The sequence below is a fragment of the Ictidomys tridecemlineatus genome, chromosome 11 (genome assembly GCF_052094955.1).
Source record: "Ictidomys tridecemlineatus isolate mIctTri1 chromosome 11, mIctTri1.hap1, whole genome shotgun sequence".
NCBI lineage: Eukaryota > Metazoa > Chordata > Mammalia > Rodentia > Sciuridae > Ictidomys > Ictidomys tridecemlineatus.
Window position 1 is genome coordinate 31,371,352 of NC_135487.1, and position 18,370 is coordinate 31,389,721.

Here is an 18,370-nt window from a genome sequence, read left to right on the forward strand (position 1 = left end):
CCTCTAGTGAATTTTCATTTCAATTATTATACTTTTTAACTCCAGAATTTCTATTTTTATACCATCTATTCCTCTACTGATGTTCTGTATTTAATAAACATTGTCATCACTTTTTTCTTTTTAAATCGTGATTTCTTTTATTTCTTGGTACATGTTTATAATTTCTACCTTGAAACCACTGTCTATTAAATCAAACACCTTGTTCTCACAGTTTCTGTTGCCTATGAGCAGAAAAATGTGAATTAAAACAACACTGAGATCCTTCTTTACAAGGATTTTCTTCATTATATTATCAAAAATTAGAAAGGTCACCAGAGATTTCTGAGGACAAAAAGGAATGGGAATCCTGTTGTGCCTTGATAGGCATATAAATAGGTACAACCATTCTAGAGAGCAATCTGATAGTTCTTTGTAGAAAACTAAATAGAGAATGTATGAGTCTTGGTATCCAGTAGTCTGCCACTGAATACATACCAGAAATTCCAACCCACAGGCTAAACATGTACAAAGATGTTCATCTTTGTAGCAATGGACAGTTAAGACACTCCTAGTATTCATCCCTAGTGGTAATGGAGAAATAAAGTAACTAGAAGAAAATTAGAGAATACAAACATTATTAGAAGCAATAAATTATACATGCCACAACATAGGTGATTCCTTAAAAATATAGTATTGAGAGGAAAAAGTAAAAATACAAGATGAGATCTAAAGCACCATGCATTTATAGAAATACAAAATATACCTATAATCAAGAAGATCAGTAAAATCCATCCATGATACGGAAGAAATAGGAAATTGAAGGCAGAGGAGGAGATTAAATAAACATAAAGTAAAATTTATGTTATATGAATTTTAATTATGCTTTTCAGATAGAAAATAAAACAAAAATATCAAAGAAATATGAGATGAGGTGCTCAGAAGAGATATGGACATGGATGAAAAAGTTAGAAAGTTTGAAAAGAGAGAATAAATAGTATGAAATAGTCATGTTGGAGATTCAGAAAATAAACATATTTGGAAAACATTGCCAAGCAGTATTAAATGACCCCTACAGGTTTGTAGTCCTGAATTCTGAGGGAAACCAGTACACCCATTTGTCTGACTTCTCCCCTGTCAAACAACTATTGCAGGCACAGGTGCAAAGAATAGGGGGAAGGGAAAGGGTTGCTTTTATTTTTAAGGCAAGAAAGATTTGAGTGTATTTAAAAGCTAATGGGTGGGGGCTGGGGTTGTGGCTCAGTAGAGTGCTTGCCTAGCATGTGTGAGGCACTGGGTTCAATTCTCAGCACCATATATAAATAAATAAAATAAAGATCCACTGACAACTAAAAAATATTTTTTTAAAAAAAAGCTAATGGGAATGTGCAAGTGGAGACAGGGATCTTCAAGATATTGTGGGTGGGGTAGGAAAGGGGGTAACAGATGGAGATGAATAGAAGTACTTCATGCCACCCCCACCATCCAGCATAGCACCTCTTTCCCTGAGATGGTAGAGAAGGAAGGAGTGAGTGCATATAAAAAAACCAAAATTCGAGGGAATTTCCATCTCTGCCTTTGTCTTGACTTGTGGACAGAGGTAAAATATGTCCACCTCATTAACTTTCCCAGCTTCACTCCTCATGCAGAAGTCCCTGGGATAATGCCTCTGGTCGACAGACATAGAAACACCTTCATGACCAATGCAATAGGATGCATTTCAGTTTGAAATCACTTACTCATTTACTCTCATTTGTTGCTGGTGCTAGTTAGTGCAGTTTCTTTGGAAAGAAACTTGGTGTTACTTACTAAGATACTTAAAATCATCCATACCACATTTCTACAAAGGTATCCTAAGGAAACAGCAGAGAGAGATTCAAAAACTTACATGTAAGGATATTTAGACTAATGTTTTTTCCTAATTAACAAAAATTGGAAACCACTTAAATGTCCCCACAATAAAGGAATGGTTAAATTAAATTTGGGATACTCATAGAATAAAATGTTTATTTCCATTAAAAAATAATATTTTAAAATAATGCAGCATATGAAAATATGCATAACATTAAAATAATTTTCCATGGCCTGATTTCTGTGCATATAGGCTAATTAATGTTCCTCGGTACTAATTAGAGCTGAAATACATAACCAAATTTTTTGCTCACCCTTCTGGATCTCATTCTGTATGGTTTCCAGGGGGAGCCTGCTCATTTCGAGTACCTGATGTACCCATTACACTCAGCATCCATCACCGGTCTGTCTACCTGCATCCGCAAACCCCTCATTGCTACCTGTTCACTGGATCGATCTGTTCGCATCTGGAATTATGAATCAAAGTAAGAAATGAAAGGCTTTGCTGCTGTAGTTTGCAGAATTACTATTAAATTTACATATGTGAAAATTTTAATTACAGAGTTTTACCATTTAATTACTTAGAAGCTTTCAGTTGGAAAAGCCCTTTTTAAAAATCAAGTCAGTCAACCTACCTGTTTTTCACTCTTGAATGGACTAGAAAATTACTTGTAGTTTATTAAATGCTTTCCATGCTGTACACTTGGGACATAAAGATAACACACCAATGTCTCACCTTCTAACATAAACTCTACTGTCTCCCCACTTCTCCCTGGGTCTGCTGTTCACTCTTTGGAGCATCCACACCCTTTACTCTTCTCTCCTCATCACTGCCACAGTCACCCCCAAGTCCATAGCAATTGTAGGTTTCTGATGCAACTTCCCTAAGAACTTCCCGCCCTAGACTACACCTGTAGTGTTTTCTTTGTTCTGGTATGCAGCTGTTGGGACTACTAGAAACAAAAAGAATAGTTGCACAGTACTCATGGTTCTTGGAATTCCAACAGAGGTGTGTTTTTGACATCACTAGGCAACACCTTGACCAGTTCCCCCAATGGCCATACTAGGTGCCATAAGTAACCAAAGTCTAGAAAACAGAGGGAACAATAATTGCAAACAATAAAATATCTTTAATACTGTGATAATAATATATGTCACATCAATGGAGGACTTGGGGAACTTAGGAATTTGGCTTAAATTCAGTCATGGATCTTTTTCACAGCACTCTGGAACTTTTTAAAGAATATCAAGAAGAAGCATACACAATCAGCCTTCACCCATCTGGACACTTCGTTGTAGTAGGGTTTGCTGATAAACTACGCCTTATGAATCTACTCATTGATGATATACGTTCTTTCAAAGAGTATTCTATCAGAGGATGCAGAGAGGTAAAACCTGCTGAGATGAAGGTCTGGTTTCTTGGAAATCCAGGGTTGAAAAATCATGAACTAACACTCTGGGGAGGTGAGACCAAAGCTTTAAAAAAATCCAATGCTTCTCCCACCAAGCTCATAAAAGTGAGCATATGGGTTTATCCCTGTTTTCTTATGCCCACCAAAACATTTCTTTTTCTTTTTTCTAGGGGGTGCGGGGAGGTACTGGGAATTGAACCCACCGGCACTCGACCACTGAGTCATATCCCCAGCCCTATTTTGTACTTTATTTAAAGAGGCAGGGTCTCACTGAGTTGTTTAGTGCCTCACTTTTGCTGAGGCTAGCTTTGAACTCACAATCCTCCTGCCTCAGCCTCCTGAGCCGCTGAGATTACAGGTGTGCACCACCACATCTGGCCAAAATATTTCATTGAACCTAAAACATTGTAGGATCCCACCTGTGATAAGTCTGCTCTGTGTCATCGAGCCTTAACAAACCGTGAAAAAGAAAAGTAATCTCAGAGAGTCATCATCAACAGTAAGAGGCAGTGCCCAGCCCATCAGGATCCCCCAGGATGACTTGAAACAAGACAGTGGTGAATCTTGGCTGGTGCCAGCTACAGAATAGTGACAGTGTCTGAAGATATCAGCCAAGTCTCGGATCCACTGCACCTTCCCCCCACCATCCCACGCATCATTCCCACCTGAACTCTTCCAGAGAAGCAGCCCTTGGCGACAGCGTGCGGTTTGACTGCTCACCTCTTGCTTGCTCTTTTGCTGTTTCCCTGTAGTGTGCCTTTAGCAATGGAGGCCACCTGTTTGCTGCAATCAATGGAAATGTGATTCACGTTTTTACCACCACAAGCCTAGAGAACATCACCAACCTGAAAGGACACACTGGGAAGGTGAGTGAATGCACGGCCTCTGGGAAAATGGGGCACAGGGCCGAGCGCTGTGCTAGTCAGTGGGACCAGGTAAACCAAGGAGCAGTGGTTCCTTTCCTTGTGGTGTTCGCTGTCTACTTGGGGAGAGAAATGATTAAAAAAAAAATACACAGACAAATTGCAGTTAATGAAAATAAACATGGGGTTGTTATGAGAGGAAATAATGAAGGGATGGGTATAATGTAGGTTGAGGGGCTTGCAAAGGCTCAGTCATAGAGGAGTGGGAAGGAATTAATCAGACAACTGGTGGGAATCTCCACTGCAGTTAAAGATCCAAAGACCCAGAGACAGGAGATGGCAGAGGAGCTGAAGTGTCTGTGGGGATGGAACATTAGTATCATAGGTGAGCTAAGACTAGAGAGGTTTACAGGAGCCCCAGTGCGTGGAATCATGTAGGTTTTATAAGGATTTTTTTCTTATTTATCCTCTTTGTTCCTTAAAATCATTGAAGACTTTCAAGACAGGGAATGATATGGCCAAATTTGCATTTTAAAAGTTTACCTGGGCTGCAGAATGAACGATATATTGAAGGAGATAAGAGATGGAAACAATAAGGAGGCTGTTCTGAATAGTTCCATGATAAATGTTAGTGTCTTGCATCCTGGTGGTGGTAGCTATGTTAGGAAGAAATGGGTGGATTCAAAGGCTATTTAGAAAATAAAATCAAAAGGTCCTTGAGGAGATTAAATGTGAGACCCGAAGAGGAAGAGGCCTAAGATCAAGAGGGTAAGAAAATGAATTTGGAAAACCAAGTGGGGTTTCTCCTAGGACTGCGAGCCCAGCTCAGTATATGAAATTGGTCAATGTAATCCCCCATATTAACAGGCTAAAGATGGAAAACCAGCTTCAAAAGAAAAAAAAAAACACTTCAAACACTATCTAACTTATTTCCAGTAAAAATAGAAGCTTTGCTCTTACAAAGGTCCATTCAGTACGGCCCTCATTGTTCTATCATTGTTAGACACATTGCATCTTCCTTTTACAAATTCAACAATACAGTGTTTATTTATTACTTTACACTACCTGATTTTTGCCTTTTAAAGAAGCTGAGAGAAAAATGAGAGCAAGTGTAAATTTGTGAATTTTTTTATGAACTTTCTCATTGCAATTGCTCTTTCAGTAAGCTTAGAGAATAAAGAAAATACAATATGTAATTACAAATTACACAGTGTCTTGATTACTTTTGAAATTGCTTGTTTTGTTTTGTTTGGCATGGATTTAGATTGCTGTGTTGGGTAGCCTGCTTTCAGTCTAAAGAACTTCCTTTAGTATTTCTTGAAAGACAGACTTATTAGCAATTAATTTTATCAGTTTATTTAATCTGGGAACATTCTTATTTGCCTTTCATGTTTCAAATATAGAAAATATTTTTGCTAGATGTAAGGGCGTGTTGTTTGGTTGGTTGGTTGGTTGATTTTTACTGGCAGTACTTTGAAAATGTCTCCCACTGTCTTCTGTACTCATTTGTTTCTAATAAGAAGTCCAATGTCAATCTTATTGGGGTTCGCTTATTTGTGATAAATTGTTTTTCTCTTATAGCTTCTAAGATTTTTTTATCTTTGGCTTTTGGTATTTTAACTATAGTGTGTCTGAATGTAGATTTCTTTGCATTTATTTTACTTGGAGATTATTACACTTCTTTGAGGTGTAGGTTAATGTGTTTTAAATACATTTGGGATGTTTTCAGCCTTAAATATTTATGCATATATATCTTCTGCCTCTTTTTCTTTCTCTCCTCTTGGTACTCCTGTTATACATGCTAGTACATTTAATTGGCACCCACATTTCCCTGAGGCTCTTTTAATTTTTTGAAATTTTTTACTGTGTTCTTCAGATTGTATAATCTCCATTGACCTATCTTCAAGTTTACCAGCTCAAATCTACTATTGAAGCCAGATGTGGTGGCACACACCTATGACCCCAGCTATTTGGGAGGCTGAGGCAGAAGGTTGGAGAGTTTAAGGCCAGCTTGGGCAACATAGTGAGAATCTGGAGACTAAAACAAAACAAATCTATTCTTAAGTCCCTTGGGTGAATTTTTCATTTCATTATTATACTTTTCAACTCCAGAATTTGTTTAACTTTTAAAATAATTTCTGGCTTCTTATTAATATTGCCTATTTGATCAGACTTGTCATCATACCTTCCTTTAATTACTTAAGCATGGTTTCCTTTAGTTCACTGAACATATTTTTTTAGCTGCTTTGAAGTCTTTGTCTGCTATGTCTGTTACCAGCTAGGTGGGGTCTTGTGGTCTCCATCAGAAATATCAGATAAAGGAACACTAACTTAACAGGGTCAGGACACTTTGTTGGGACTTCAAGCAGAAGGGAGACAGCACTGACCAAAGAGTGTCCAGCTAGCTCCCAGGACAGAGGGAGAGAGCTAGTTTATTCATGTGAGGATGGGAATATTAATTGGCTTCAGGTACATATTTAAAGGTGTTTTTCTTTTCCTGGGAAAGCTCTTAACCTTGAGGGGGAGGGGACCTTAGCCCATCATCCCGGCACCAGATATTACATCTTGCAAGTCGATGTGACGTCCTGTATGAACCTCTCTGTCTTGTGATGAGGATGAGCTGCTGTGCGGCTGTTAAGAGAACACATGGGTAGGAGTGAAAAAGGACACAAATCAAGGCAGGTAACAAGGGCCCTGGTTTCAATGCTGTTTCACCATAAAGGATAAAACTCCTCAACAATTTTATCCTTTATGTTGTTTGTGCTCAGAGAGTCATAGCAAGGCTGTCCTGGCTTTAATGATACACCTGATCTTTGGAGGCTGATAAGACTGAGAGTTAGTGGGGGGGTGGGAAGGTACAGATCATGCTCTTAGCAGCTAACAAGCCGTGAGTGAAAGTGGGAGAGCAGGGAAGCGCATCCCATGCTTTCAATAGCTAACAAGCTATGAGTTAAAATCTAGGAGTACATCCTTATATCAGACATTTGGTTTTTTGAGATTGGCTTACAGATGAACTTTAGATAGGGCAAAGGGAAAGGAGGGGCACAGAGGGGGCATAGGGCTAGGAAAGATGGCAGAACGAGAAGGACATCATTACCCTAAGTACCTATATGAAAACACAAATGGTGTGACTCTACTTTGTGTTCAACCGGAGATACGAAAAATTGTAGTCTATTTGAATTGAATTGCATTCTGCTGTCATGTATAACAAATTAGAATAAATTAAATTAAATTTTTTAAAAATTCAGGAATGCATTTATCCTTTGTGTCTACAGGGGTCTGTGTCTGTCTCGAGTGTACCCTCTGGGCCCCTTCAAAGGCAGTTTCTTTTGCCTGCTTACTTTTTTCTTTTGTTTTTTCTTTTTGGTCAGACTATCTGTTGGGGATTTTGGGGGTTTTGTATGTTTCATAATTTTTATGGACTTTATTTTAGATAACATGTTATCTTAATTATTAGATACTAGATATCTAATAATTAGATATGGATTCTTATTCCCCATAGGAAATTGTTGGTGGCCGTTGGTTGTTTATTTAGTGACTTGACTGAACTGATTCTATGAAGTCTTTTTCCCCTGCAGTGTAAAGCCTCTGATATCCCTGCTTAGATTTTTTTTTTTCTTTTTATCGTTTTTAACCTGGCTGCCTAAGGTTTGCCTCCAGGTGGTGTAAGCTGCTTATAAATCATAGATTGTGTATGAACCCTCTTAACCTTTTTTTTTTTTTTACCTTTTTCTATTTTTACCTTTTACTATTGGATTTGTGTGAGAATTGGGAGCTACTATCACAGTTTCAGGGAGTTTATGGGTTTTGCTACATGTTCAGCAGAGTGTGCCCACTCTGATTGTCCCTGAAAAGGTATGGCAAGATCAGATATGCAGTTTCCAGGCTGCCAGGGATGCACTTGGCTTTATTTTTAAGACTTGCTTCCTATGAGATGCCCAAAGTCAGAGCTAGTTGTCCAGTGCGTAGTGGGGCTCCTCCAGGGGCTAGCAGGTCTTCCAGCAGTGCAGGGGTGTGCTCACGTTTCCCCATCTCTGCTCCAGTGGCTGCCGAGGGTATGCAGCCTAGCACATGCCCACAGCCTTCCAGCCCAGAGTGCTCTTCTCGACTCTTTCCCTTGTTCTATTGAAACTTGGTTGCACTATGATTTTTCTTATATCATGATTACCAGCCTCCTCTTAATCACTCTCCACCAAGGTTTCCATTGTTTTAAACATGCCCAAAGGCACAGACTTCACTGGGTTCTGTCCCAAGTAAAGTAAGGTATGATGACAAGTCTGATCAAATAGGCAATATTAATAAGAAGCCAGAAATTATTTTAAAAGTTAAACAAATTCTGGAGTTGAAAAGTATAATAATGAAATGAAAAATTCACCCAAGGGACTTAAGAAAGTAAAATTGGTCTCCTCAAATAGAGCTATAGAGTTCTTTGTCTTAAGGCCTGACTTTTCCCTGGGCAAAATCCTGGTTCCTACCACACCAGTGCCAGGGCAGGGACCTGCTTTTCCTGGAGTGACACCCCTACTCTGTGAGTGGAACTTGTGGTGTGTACGTAGGATAAATGGAACCCCTGATCTTTTCAGCTTGCTCCTCATGGTGAGGAGCCTCCACCTGTGAGCAAACAGGCACGAGCAATTGGGTACCAGTATTCTAGGCTTGCTGTAATTGGAATAGTTCTTCTGCCAATGAGTAGGGACTAACTGATGGTGGGGAAACCAGGTCTTCTTGGCCATGCCTGCCTGAGACAGAGCTTTTGTTAACATGGGGCTAGGGTGGGGATAAGAAGTGCCAGCAGTCTGACCTTCCCAGGATGAACCATAGCCCAAGATCGGGAGCTGTAAGGAAAGGGAGTCCCGGCATCTTGGCAGCTCCTGCTCAGAGTGCACAATGGTGGCGTTTCTGGAGCTGAGGCTGGGAATGGAGCCAGTCATGACTCAGATGCCACAGACTGTTCTTACCAAGATCAGGTAGATTCTCTTGAATGAATGTTTCTCCATTGCTGCCTGCCCTTAGGAGAATTTCCAGAGACTTTAAAAGATTATTTCACTGTTTCAATCATTTTTGACCAGTTAACTCATTTCACTGGGGAGATCAGCTGAGATCCTCATTCTGCCACCCTGGAAATCCACTCTCTCTGTGCTATTTTTGCAACTTCCTGTGAAAACACACACACACACACACACACACACACACACTTTCAAAATTTCAAAGTTTTTAAAATGTAGCAATAATTAATTGGCTGTAGCATTAAGAAACCATTGTGAGTCATTCTTTGCATTCATAAAGTATAAAAGAAATGTGAATGTTTTACCTGCAGTATTTTGCAAGCATCTGGAAAACAGAATGTTAACGTTTCCAAGAAGCTATGCTTTGTGATTTCCTCTACCAGGAAGAGCCATCCTGCCTCAGTCTAGTGGAGCACCTGAGGAGTTCGTCCCATGGCCATGTTGCGGTGTGTGTGCAAACACTCTTACCTGGGTGTGTCTTCATCATCTGCAGATTCGCTCAATTGTCTGGAACGCAGATGACAGCAAACTGATTTCTGGTGGCACAGATGGTGCTATATATGAATGGAATCTGTCTTCAGGAAAGAGAGAGACAGAGTGTGTGCTCAAGTCCTGCAGCTACAACTGTGTTACTGTCTCCCCTGATGGCAGAATTATTTTTGCTGTTGGATCAGACCAGACACTCAAGGAGATTGCAGATTCTTCAGTGAGTCTGCCCCTGCCCTACTGCTGGGCTATTGTGTTGATTTACAAAAGACAGCCACCCATGCTTACAGCAGACAGTGTGCTGGCAAAGAGAGCCCTTCCTCATGGGACAGCCTCTGGCTGTTCTTCCTGTTGGGTCAGCTCAGTTACTGTCACTTCCTGAATTTCCTGCTCAGTGCCTTTCCTGGCGGTTAAACTGTAGGCCCCTTTTCCTTTTCCATTTTGCTTGCTGTCTGTAACTTCCCCTCTGCCCTGCAGGAATGGAGGTCAGCAATGTCTCTAAACTGCACTCTGGCCCTTGGTTGGCACTTAGCTGGGGTAAAAGCACAAGTATAGTTAGCTGCTGTCACCTGGACTTGCCTCTGTATTCTTTCGAAATCCCTCATCTCTCAGATGTTAGAATTACCACATTTGGCTCTGGAAAGAGACTTAACATAAATGTGGCTAGGTGGACTTCCAGGAGCCCAGCAAGAGCTGATTATCACTGGCTTCTCTGGCTTTTCCACAGCTCTTCTCATAGGGCTGATGCTGGGGGTGGTGGGGTTTGCACATAGCTACTGCAGCAACAAACCGACCTAAGGCAGGTTCCCCACGGTTGGAACACAGCTCAGTGAATGGTGACTCCTTTGTACCCTAGGTAACTTGGTCCTAGTTCTGTGACAGCTTCTATAGCACTGTACTAAAATAAAGCTCCTTCGGGGTAGGAATTTCACTCCTCTTGATATTCCTACTAGCTAATGCACTGCATGGCCTGCAATAGACATTCAATAAATAGGTGGGAGAATGAGTGAAGAAATGAATGAGTTCCCTGGAGATGGAGTTATGTTCATATAGTGGGAATTAATAAGTGTTTTCTGAATAAATTTATGATCAGCCTCCTGTTCTCTCTCTGGGGTACATGGCAGCATGGCCATCAAGAGCAGAGAGACTGGTCAGTGGCACACACCTGTAATCCCAGCAACTCAGGAGGCTGAGACAGGAGGATAGCAAGTTTGAAGCTAGCCTCAACAACTTAGCAAGGACCTAAACAACTTATCAAGACCCCTTCTCAAAATTAAAAAATTAAAACTAAAAGATTGGGGATTTAGCTCAGCAGTAAACTATCCCTAGGTTCAATCCCAGTACCAAAAAAAAAAGAGAGAGAAGAAGGAAAAAAAAAGAAGAAAGAATAGTCAGACTGCACTTACTAGGTTTATGAGTTGAGGCAAGTTATTTTTCACCTCTTGACTCATCTTTTCATCATCTTTAAAATAGGCCTAATGGTCGCTCTCTCCAGATTCTGGTGAAGGCTGAACGAGTTACAACATGGGAAGGGTGTAGGATAGCACTTGGCACAGAGGAAGTACTGTACAAAGATTCCAGTCATTGGCATCATTCCTAACTTCTACCATTGGTTATTCATCAGTCAAGCAACTGAGAAATACCTAGTTTGAACCTTTTATGTGCTAGGCACCATGCAAGATGTGATAAGGAATAGGAAAAAAAACACATTATTTTAATACAGACTCCAAGAGTGCTATTAGAGGGAAGGAAGAGAATGATATCAGGACACAGGAAACATAGCTCAGCCTCTCAGTTGAACAGAGCTGTCTGTGTTCCAGGTCCTGCGAGAGATGTCAGCATTTGACGTCGTCTACACGGCAATTGTCATCTCCCATTCGGGGCGCATGATGTTTGTGGGCACCTCAGTGGGAACCATCCGTGCCATGAAGTACCCCCTGCCTTTGCAGAAAGAATTCAATGAGTATCAGGCTCATGCTGGTCCTATCACCAAGGTGAGAGGGACCCTTCCTCAGGGGTCCAGCTCCAGACCCTAACTAACATACCTTCTTCCTCCCTTCAGCCTCCATTGTCTTCTCTTTCCTTATTCCTTCTTCCTCCTTGTTTATTCACCTCCCAACCATTCAGTAAGCTTCTATTGACTTTGTGTTTAAATACTTCTAGGAATTTATGCTAGGAAATAATCAGAGCTACACCTAAAGATTTATGTACAAGGTTGTTCACCAGAATATTATGCACAGTAATGGCCATTTGGTGACTGCCACCAGTCACCATCACGTCTCCCAGGCGCTGTGAGTGTTGACTGCTAAGGACTCTCAGATATTCCCTCCTCCAGAGATTGTCCTGGACTAAAAGGAATCATAGACCAGGAGACTAGTTACTACCACTCCCCAAGGATGCAAAAGGCTACCGCTGGGGACAACAATATGAGCACACATTTGTAAATTGTCCTTCCATTTCTTCTCATGAAGTAGTGTCTATGTTCAATAACTAAAATGTGAAAACAACCCAAGTTTCCATCAGCCAATGAGTGGATAGCCAAATGTGGCATAGACATACAATGGAATAGTATTCAGTCTTAAAAAGGAGGGGAAGGGCTGGGGTTGTGGCTGAGTGATAGAGCATTTGCCTAGCATGTGTGAGGCATTGGGTTTGATTCTCAGCACGGTATATAAAGGAATAAATAAAATAATGGTCCATCAACAACTAAAAAAATATTAAAGAAAAAAAAAGGAGGGGAATTCTTCAGTATGCGACAATGGGGAGGAAGCTTGAGGACACTGAGCTAAATGAAGTAAGTCAATCACAAAAGGGCAAATACGGTGTGATTCCACCTTTGTAAGATTCTTAGAGCTGTCAAAATCATCAAGAGAATGTAGAATGCGGTGGGCTGGGGGAGGGAGGAGTGGAGAATTCTTGTTTAATGGGTATAGAGTTTTGGTTTTACAAGACAAAAGAGAGTTGGGTGATGGTGATAGCTGCATAGCAACTACAAATGTTAATACAACTGTTACAAAGAAGTGTTTGTATTAACAGGGAACTGAAATCCTAAAAATGGTTAAGATGGTAAAATTTTATGTTATAAGTATTTTGCCACAGTAAAAATGTGAATAAAAAATAATTCTCTGACATGAAAGATGATTTCCAAGAAATCATACCCAATATGGGCTGGGAATATAGCTCAGTTGGTAGGGGAGTGATTGCCTCTCATGCACAAGGTCCTGGGTTCAATCCCCAGCACCACAAAAAAAAAAAAAAGGAAAAAGAAATCATACCCAAAAGCAAATTAAAGGTTATTCATAGAAAAAAAAAAGTAGTTTACTAAAAATAGGACCTGGGAAAAATGTGTATCATCTCCCTTCCCTTCTCTCTCATTTCAGATTGAATGACATGAATACCTGAGTTTTTTAATATGTTCCAAACTCCATATTGGCTTACCTGTAGGCATTGTTCTTATTAAGAAAGTATTTTTATTATAAAATGAATATCCCTGTGCTAAGCCTAGGCCTTAGATCCAAAGTAACTTATTGTAATATATTCCCCTTCTTCTTTTAAGATATACCATTTATGAATAAAATAATTTCTATTATGAGAAGCAATGCATGTCTATTTTAGAAATAAAAGTCCATATATATACATCATGATAGAATATATATGTGTGTGTGTGTATGTGTGTGTGTGTGTGTGTGTGTGTGTTTGTATATCCTATTATATGATGGACCATAAGTTATTAACTCTTCTCTTTCAACTAGGCATTTACATTATGAACTATAATGAACATCCTAGTCTGCAAATTTATATGTGTATCTCTGGCAATTTTTTAAGGCTCAATTCCTAGACAGAGATAGAACTCCTAAGTAAAAGAGTATTACTATATTTATTTAAGTTCTGCACATTGCTAATTATGAGAAGGCATTTTTTATAGTTAACTCTTTTGTCTGAATTTTTTACTAGGTATTAATTACAGGGTCACAGGAAATTTTAAAGACAGCACAGAGGTCCTGTATAGCCTTCACCCAGTTTACCCCAGTGATCATCTTATGTAACTCTAGTACAGTATCAAACCAGAAAACTGGTGCTGGTCCACTGCCTGAGTAAGAGCCTGGTCATTTCATCACATGGGTCATTTATATAACCTACCACAGTCAAGATGCAGAATTGCTCCTTCACCACCTAGACCCACTTCTTGCTACCCTTTTGTAGTCATGCCTACCCCTTCCCACCATTCCTAATCCCTACCAACCATTCTTTTTTTCTGTTTCTATAATTTTGTCATTTTGAGAATTGTATATAAATGGATCATACATTATGTGACCTTCTGAGGGTGGGTTTTTCACTCAGCATAGTGCTCTTCAGGTCTAACAAGGTGTTTTGTGTACTTATAGTTGATTCGCTTTATTGCCGAGTCATATTCCACAATAAGCACAATTTGTTAAATCATCCATCCTTTGTAGGATATTTTGATTTTTTTTCCAGTTTGACTTTTACAAATAAAGCTGCTCTGAACAATCTTGTGCAGGTTTTTGTGTGGGCTTTCATTTTCACTTTTCTGGGATAAATGCCCAGGAGTATGATTGCTGAATCTGATGGGAAGTGGGTATTTAATTTTTTAAGCAGCAGCCAAGCTTATCCAGAGTCACTGTACCATTTTACATTCCCATCAGCAATGTTTCAGTTTTTCTACATCACTGCCAGCACATGGGATTATCACAATTTTTATTCTAGCTGTTCTAATAGGTGTGTAGTGATATCTCATCATGGTCTTAATTTGCATTTCTCTAATGACTAATAATGATGAACATCTTTTTATGTGCATACATGGCCATCTATATATCTTCTTCCCCGAAGTGTCCTCAAATCTTTTGCCCACTTTGGATTGCCAGGTTGTTTTACTATTGAGTTTTAAGAATTCTTTATACATTCTAGGTCATATTTCACTCAAGAGTTCAAATCCACGGGGAATGTAGCTATAGCCTTGCTTCTTTTCATTCGTTCACAGAAAGAAGTCTGTGAGAGCTCCTGCCTCATTCTTACCCAGAACCAGGTCTGCCTTGCTATGAGGCTGTTCCCAGGCTGTATGGATGGAGGCCTTGCACAGTCACCCTGGTCATCTATGGCCCTAAAAAGCTTCCTATGATCTTTTACCCTGCAGATGTTGCTCACCTTTGATGATCAGTACCTGCTGACTACTGCTGAGGATGGCTGCCTGTTCACCTGGAAGGTCTTCGATAAGGATGGCCGCGGAATCAAGCGGGAAAGGGAGGTGGGCTTTGCTGAAGAGGTGCTCGTGACTAAAACAGACATGGAAGAGAAGGTAAGAATTGGGCCCAATGAAGAGGAAAATCCTTACCAGACTGCATTCCATCTCCTCAGAGCAGCATCTGAGATCCTCCTCAGCCTGGCTGTACCCTGTGACTGTCCTTCTCACTGGTACTTGATTCTTTTTATACCCCCACACTGCCTGTCTTCCTCCATGTGGTCATCTTGACTTTGATCCACTGATCCTACTTTCTTTTGCTACCTTGATTGCAGAACCATGGCATCCAATTCTCCTGTATGACCAATAGTTTCTAGTTCTTGCTAGGCATGTGGAAGACAATAAATATACTGACAAACCAAATATACCAGTTGTTTCTGTGAAACATAGTCATTGCTAGTACTGAGAACCTCCTTTAAAAAAAATAAAAGAAATGAAGGATGTAGGAAACATTCCTAAAACTCTTAACCAGACTTCTAAACAATAAAACCATAAGTATAAAAATAACCAGCATTTGCAAAGAAGCAGGCACTGTGCTGACTACTTTATAAGTATTTCTCATATCTCCCAATACATCTCAGAAAAAGGTGCTGTTATTGATCCCATATTTCAAGAAACAGGTTTGGAGAGGTAGAGTGCTGTGTCCAAAGTGACTGTGCTGGCAAGGTGTAGACCAGTTTTCTAATCCAGATTTCATCCAGAGCCCACTCCTCATCACTATGCCCAAGGGACATCCCTCCTGTGAATGCAGTAAGCATTCCATAAAGATGTGGTTTTGGAGTTTTGATTGCATAGCTCTGTGCTGCACTACCTAAGAGAAGCTGACTGGATGGTTCATGGAGAATCTGAGAGTCATGCATTCACTGCTGCTCATCAAGGATCTAAGAGTGCTATTGAATATCTGCCATTAGCTAAGCATTAGGGGTGCACATGTGAAAAGACAGGCCTGGGCCCTGTGGTCAGGAAGCTCACAGCCAGATAGGGGCTGGAGACAAGAACAACTGTGAGAACAGCAATGCGAAGGCAGCCACAGAGCCGGATGATAGGCCTCTGGTGTTTCCTGGAGATGCCCACTAGAGCCCCCTCAAACCTCCTGCAGAAAGACAAAGGGGAAAGAAAGGGAGAGGGGCAGCCTGGCCTCCTTATGGCAAGCAACTGTCTCTTTCCCTTCCTTCTCTCTGTTTTCTTCTGTTTTCTAACCGTGGTGTAGAAAAGAAGCCAAGTAGGAGACACCAGGCTGAACCCAAGGCCTGAAGATGTCTGGGCTGATGGCTGACCCCCAGCTATGCTTGACAGCACTATTGCTAGGCTGAAAACGGGAGACTCCCTTCCTGGCTCCCTTCTCTTTCAACATCTGTATGACCACACTCTGCTTATGACCGGTCAACCTCTCTGATTCCTCTTCCCTGACTTCCTTACTGGCCCCTCTTCCACCTGTCTCTTAAAAGTCACATTCCCCAGAATTGCCAGCTCTTTCTTTTTTTTCCTTTATATTCTGTGACATTCTTTGTAACTCTCTGTCAACCCAGGATGTTTTTCATTTATTCATTCTCCATGTGATATTGACAGAGATATGACACAGAGAAAAAGACATGGCAAGTCCTTCAGCTTATATCCTGAGAGAAGGGCTGGGTAAAATAAAATGGGGAAATCAATGAGAGTGGATGTTATGAAAGAACCATGCTGTGGGAACACAGGGGAAGGACCCTGACCCAAAAGAAGTGAGCCCCACACAACCTTCCAGAACAAATGGGAAAGGGCGTTCCATACAGAGGAGTGAGTATGTGCTGAGGATGAGGGTCAGGTGCTCTAGGAGAGATGGTACCCGTGGCTGTGGCTGGAGAATAGAGGGTGTGTCAGAGAGAAAGGGTGGTGAGAGAATCAGAGAGATCATGAGGGACTTTTAAGCCACATTTTAGACTGAAACTGTTCATAAGGCCCTACTACTGATAAGTTAGGGAGCATCTTGACAAGGTTCACGCTTTGGAGAGATTACAGCAACATGGAATGAGCAGTTACCTCAAATGTCACATATCAAAACTGAATCTTTCCCACTTATGAATGTATCCCATTAGTCCAAGACAGATGTCTGTTCATCTGATGAATATTTATCAGTGCTGACAGCATTGCAGGTTCTATGCTGAGCTCTGGGGAGAAAGCAGTGAAGCAAGACAGGCCAAGCCTAATCCTCAGGTCCTGGAGACTCTACCTGGGGAAAAAATTTTCATGCACAATCTTCCCACCTCCACCCCCCCACACCCAGTTAGCACCATTTCTCAAAAATATCTCGCTCTAGTCTTCCCATGCCTCTCTGCTCCCCTCCTCCATAACTGTGCAAGTCCTTAACCATCTCTCACTTGGACCATGCTGTTGTCCCCCAACTAATCACCTTGCCTTCATTCCATCTCTAAAGTGGTCCAGGCTGCACACTGTCTTTGGAGAGGCCTTTATAACATCAAAGTCAGCTTAATCGAGCTAGTTGAAGACCCTTGGAAGCCCTCTAGTATAAATTTCCTACATGGCCTACAGGGACCTTGATAAACTTGCCCAATCTCAGCCTCCTCTCCTGCTGCCTCCTGTTGTCACCAAGTCATATGAGGGCCCTGAATGTACATCCTCGCTCCCACCTCCCTGACTTTATACATGCAACTTTTATTCATACTTCATCTCAGTGTTTCCTACATGCCAGGTCCACATTAGCATGATAGCCATGTACAGAGCCAAGCATAACACATTCCTTGTGGTCTAGTCACTCCCAGGCAGTAGGGGAAAGACAAGTAAAGATGATTGATAGGGATGCATGGGGTGTCATCAAGGTGAGGGAGAACAACTCCTGTGTCCTCACCCACTGTGCCATCAACATTGACTTCATAGGAAGTGAGAGGTGTATGTGTTAAGAGTAGTTTTTAGAAAACTGTGGCATCAGGGAGGACAGTGGAGACAGGAATTGTCCAGGCAGAAGAATTAGGACCTATGTTAAAGTAATAGCACTGAGGCCAGCATGGGTATACAATGCATCAGGATGGACAACTAACAGTACTGAGAACTACCCAGCTCTGGGCACTTATCCCATTTTAATTATATTTTTATTTGGAATGTAAGTTCCATGGGGCAAGGATTGTGATTAAACAAATATCTTTTGAGTATCTACTGTGTGTTAGGCATTGTTCTGGGTACTTGGGGTACATCAGTTGTTTTAATCAGCAATTTCACTGCTGTGACTAAATCACCCAACCAGAACAATTATAGAGGAGGAAAGTTTATTTGAGGGCTCACAGTTTCAGAGGTCTCAGTCCATAGAAGGCTGACTCCATTCGTTGGGGCTCCAGGTGAGGCTGAACATCATGATAGAAGAGCGTGGTAGAGGGAACCAGCTCACATGATGATCAGGAAGCAGGGGGGGGGCTCCACTCGCCAGATAAAATATTTACCCTATAATCACTCCCCTAGTGAACCATTTCCTCCAGCCACACCCCAGCTGCCTCTACTTGCTTAGGTTTAAGGCTATAACCCAACCAT

General features: G+C 41.0%; 1 protein-coding gene across 7 annotated transcripts in view; it reads left to right on the forward strand.

Moving 5' to 3' along the window:
* The window catches only part of Cfap57 (cilia and flagella associated protein 57), a 70,414-nt gene that overhangs the window by 17,672 nt on the left and 34,372 nt on the right, over positions 1-18,370 (forward strand). For all 7 annotated transcript variants that reach the window (XM_078026077.1, XM_078026078.1, XM_078026080.1 and 4 more), the window contains 6 exons: positions 2,173-2,312; positions 3,050-3,215; positions 3,992-4,105; positions 9,602-9,814; positions 11,415-11,588; positions 14,747-14,908. In XM_078026077.1, coding sequence (XP_077882203.1) covers positions 2,173-2,312; positions 3,050-3,215; positions 3,992-4,105; positions 9,602-9,814; positions 11,415-11,588; positions 14,747-14,908 — 969 coding nt within the window. The remainder of the gene's footprint in view (positions 1-2,172; positions 2,313-3,049; positions 3,216-3,991; positions 4,106-9,601; positions 9,815-11,414; positions 11,589-14,746; positions 14,909-18,370) is intronic.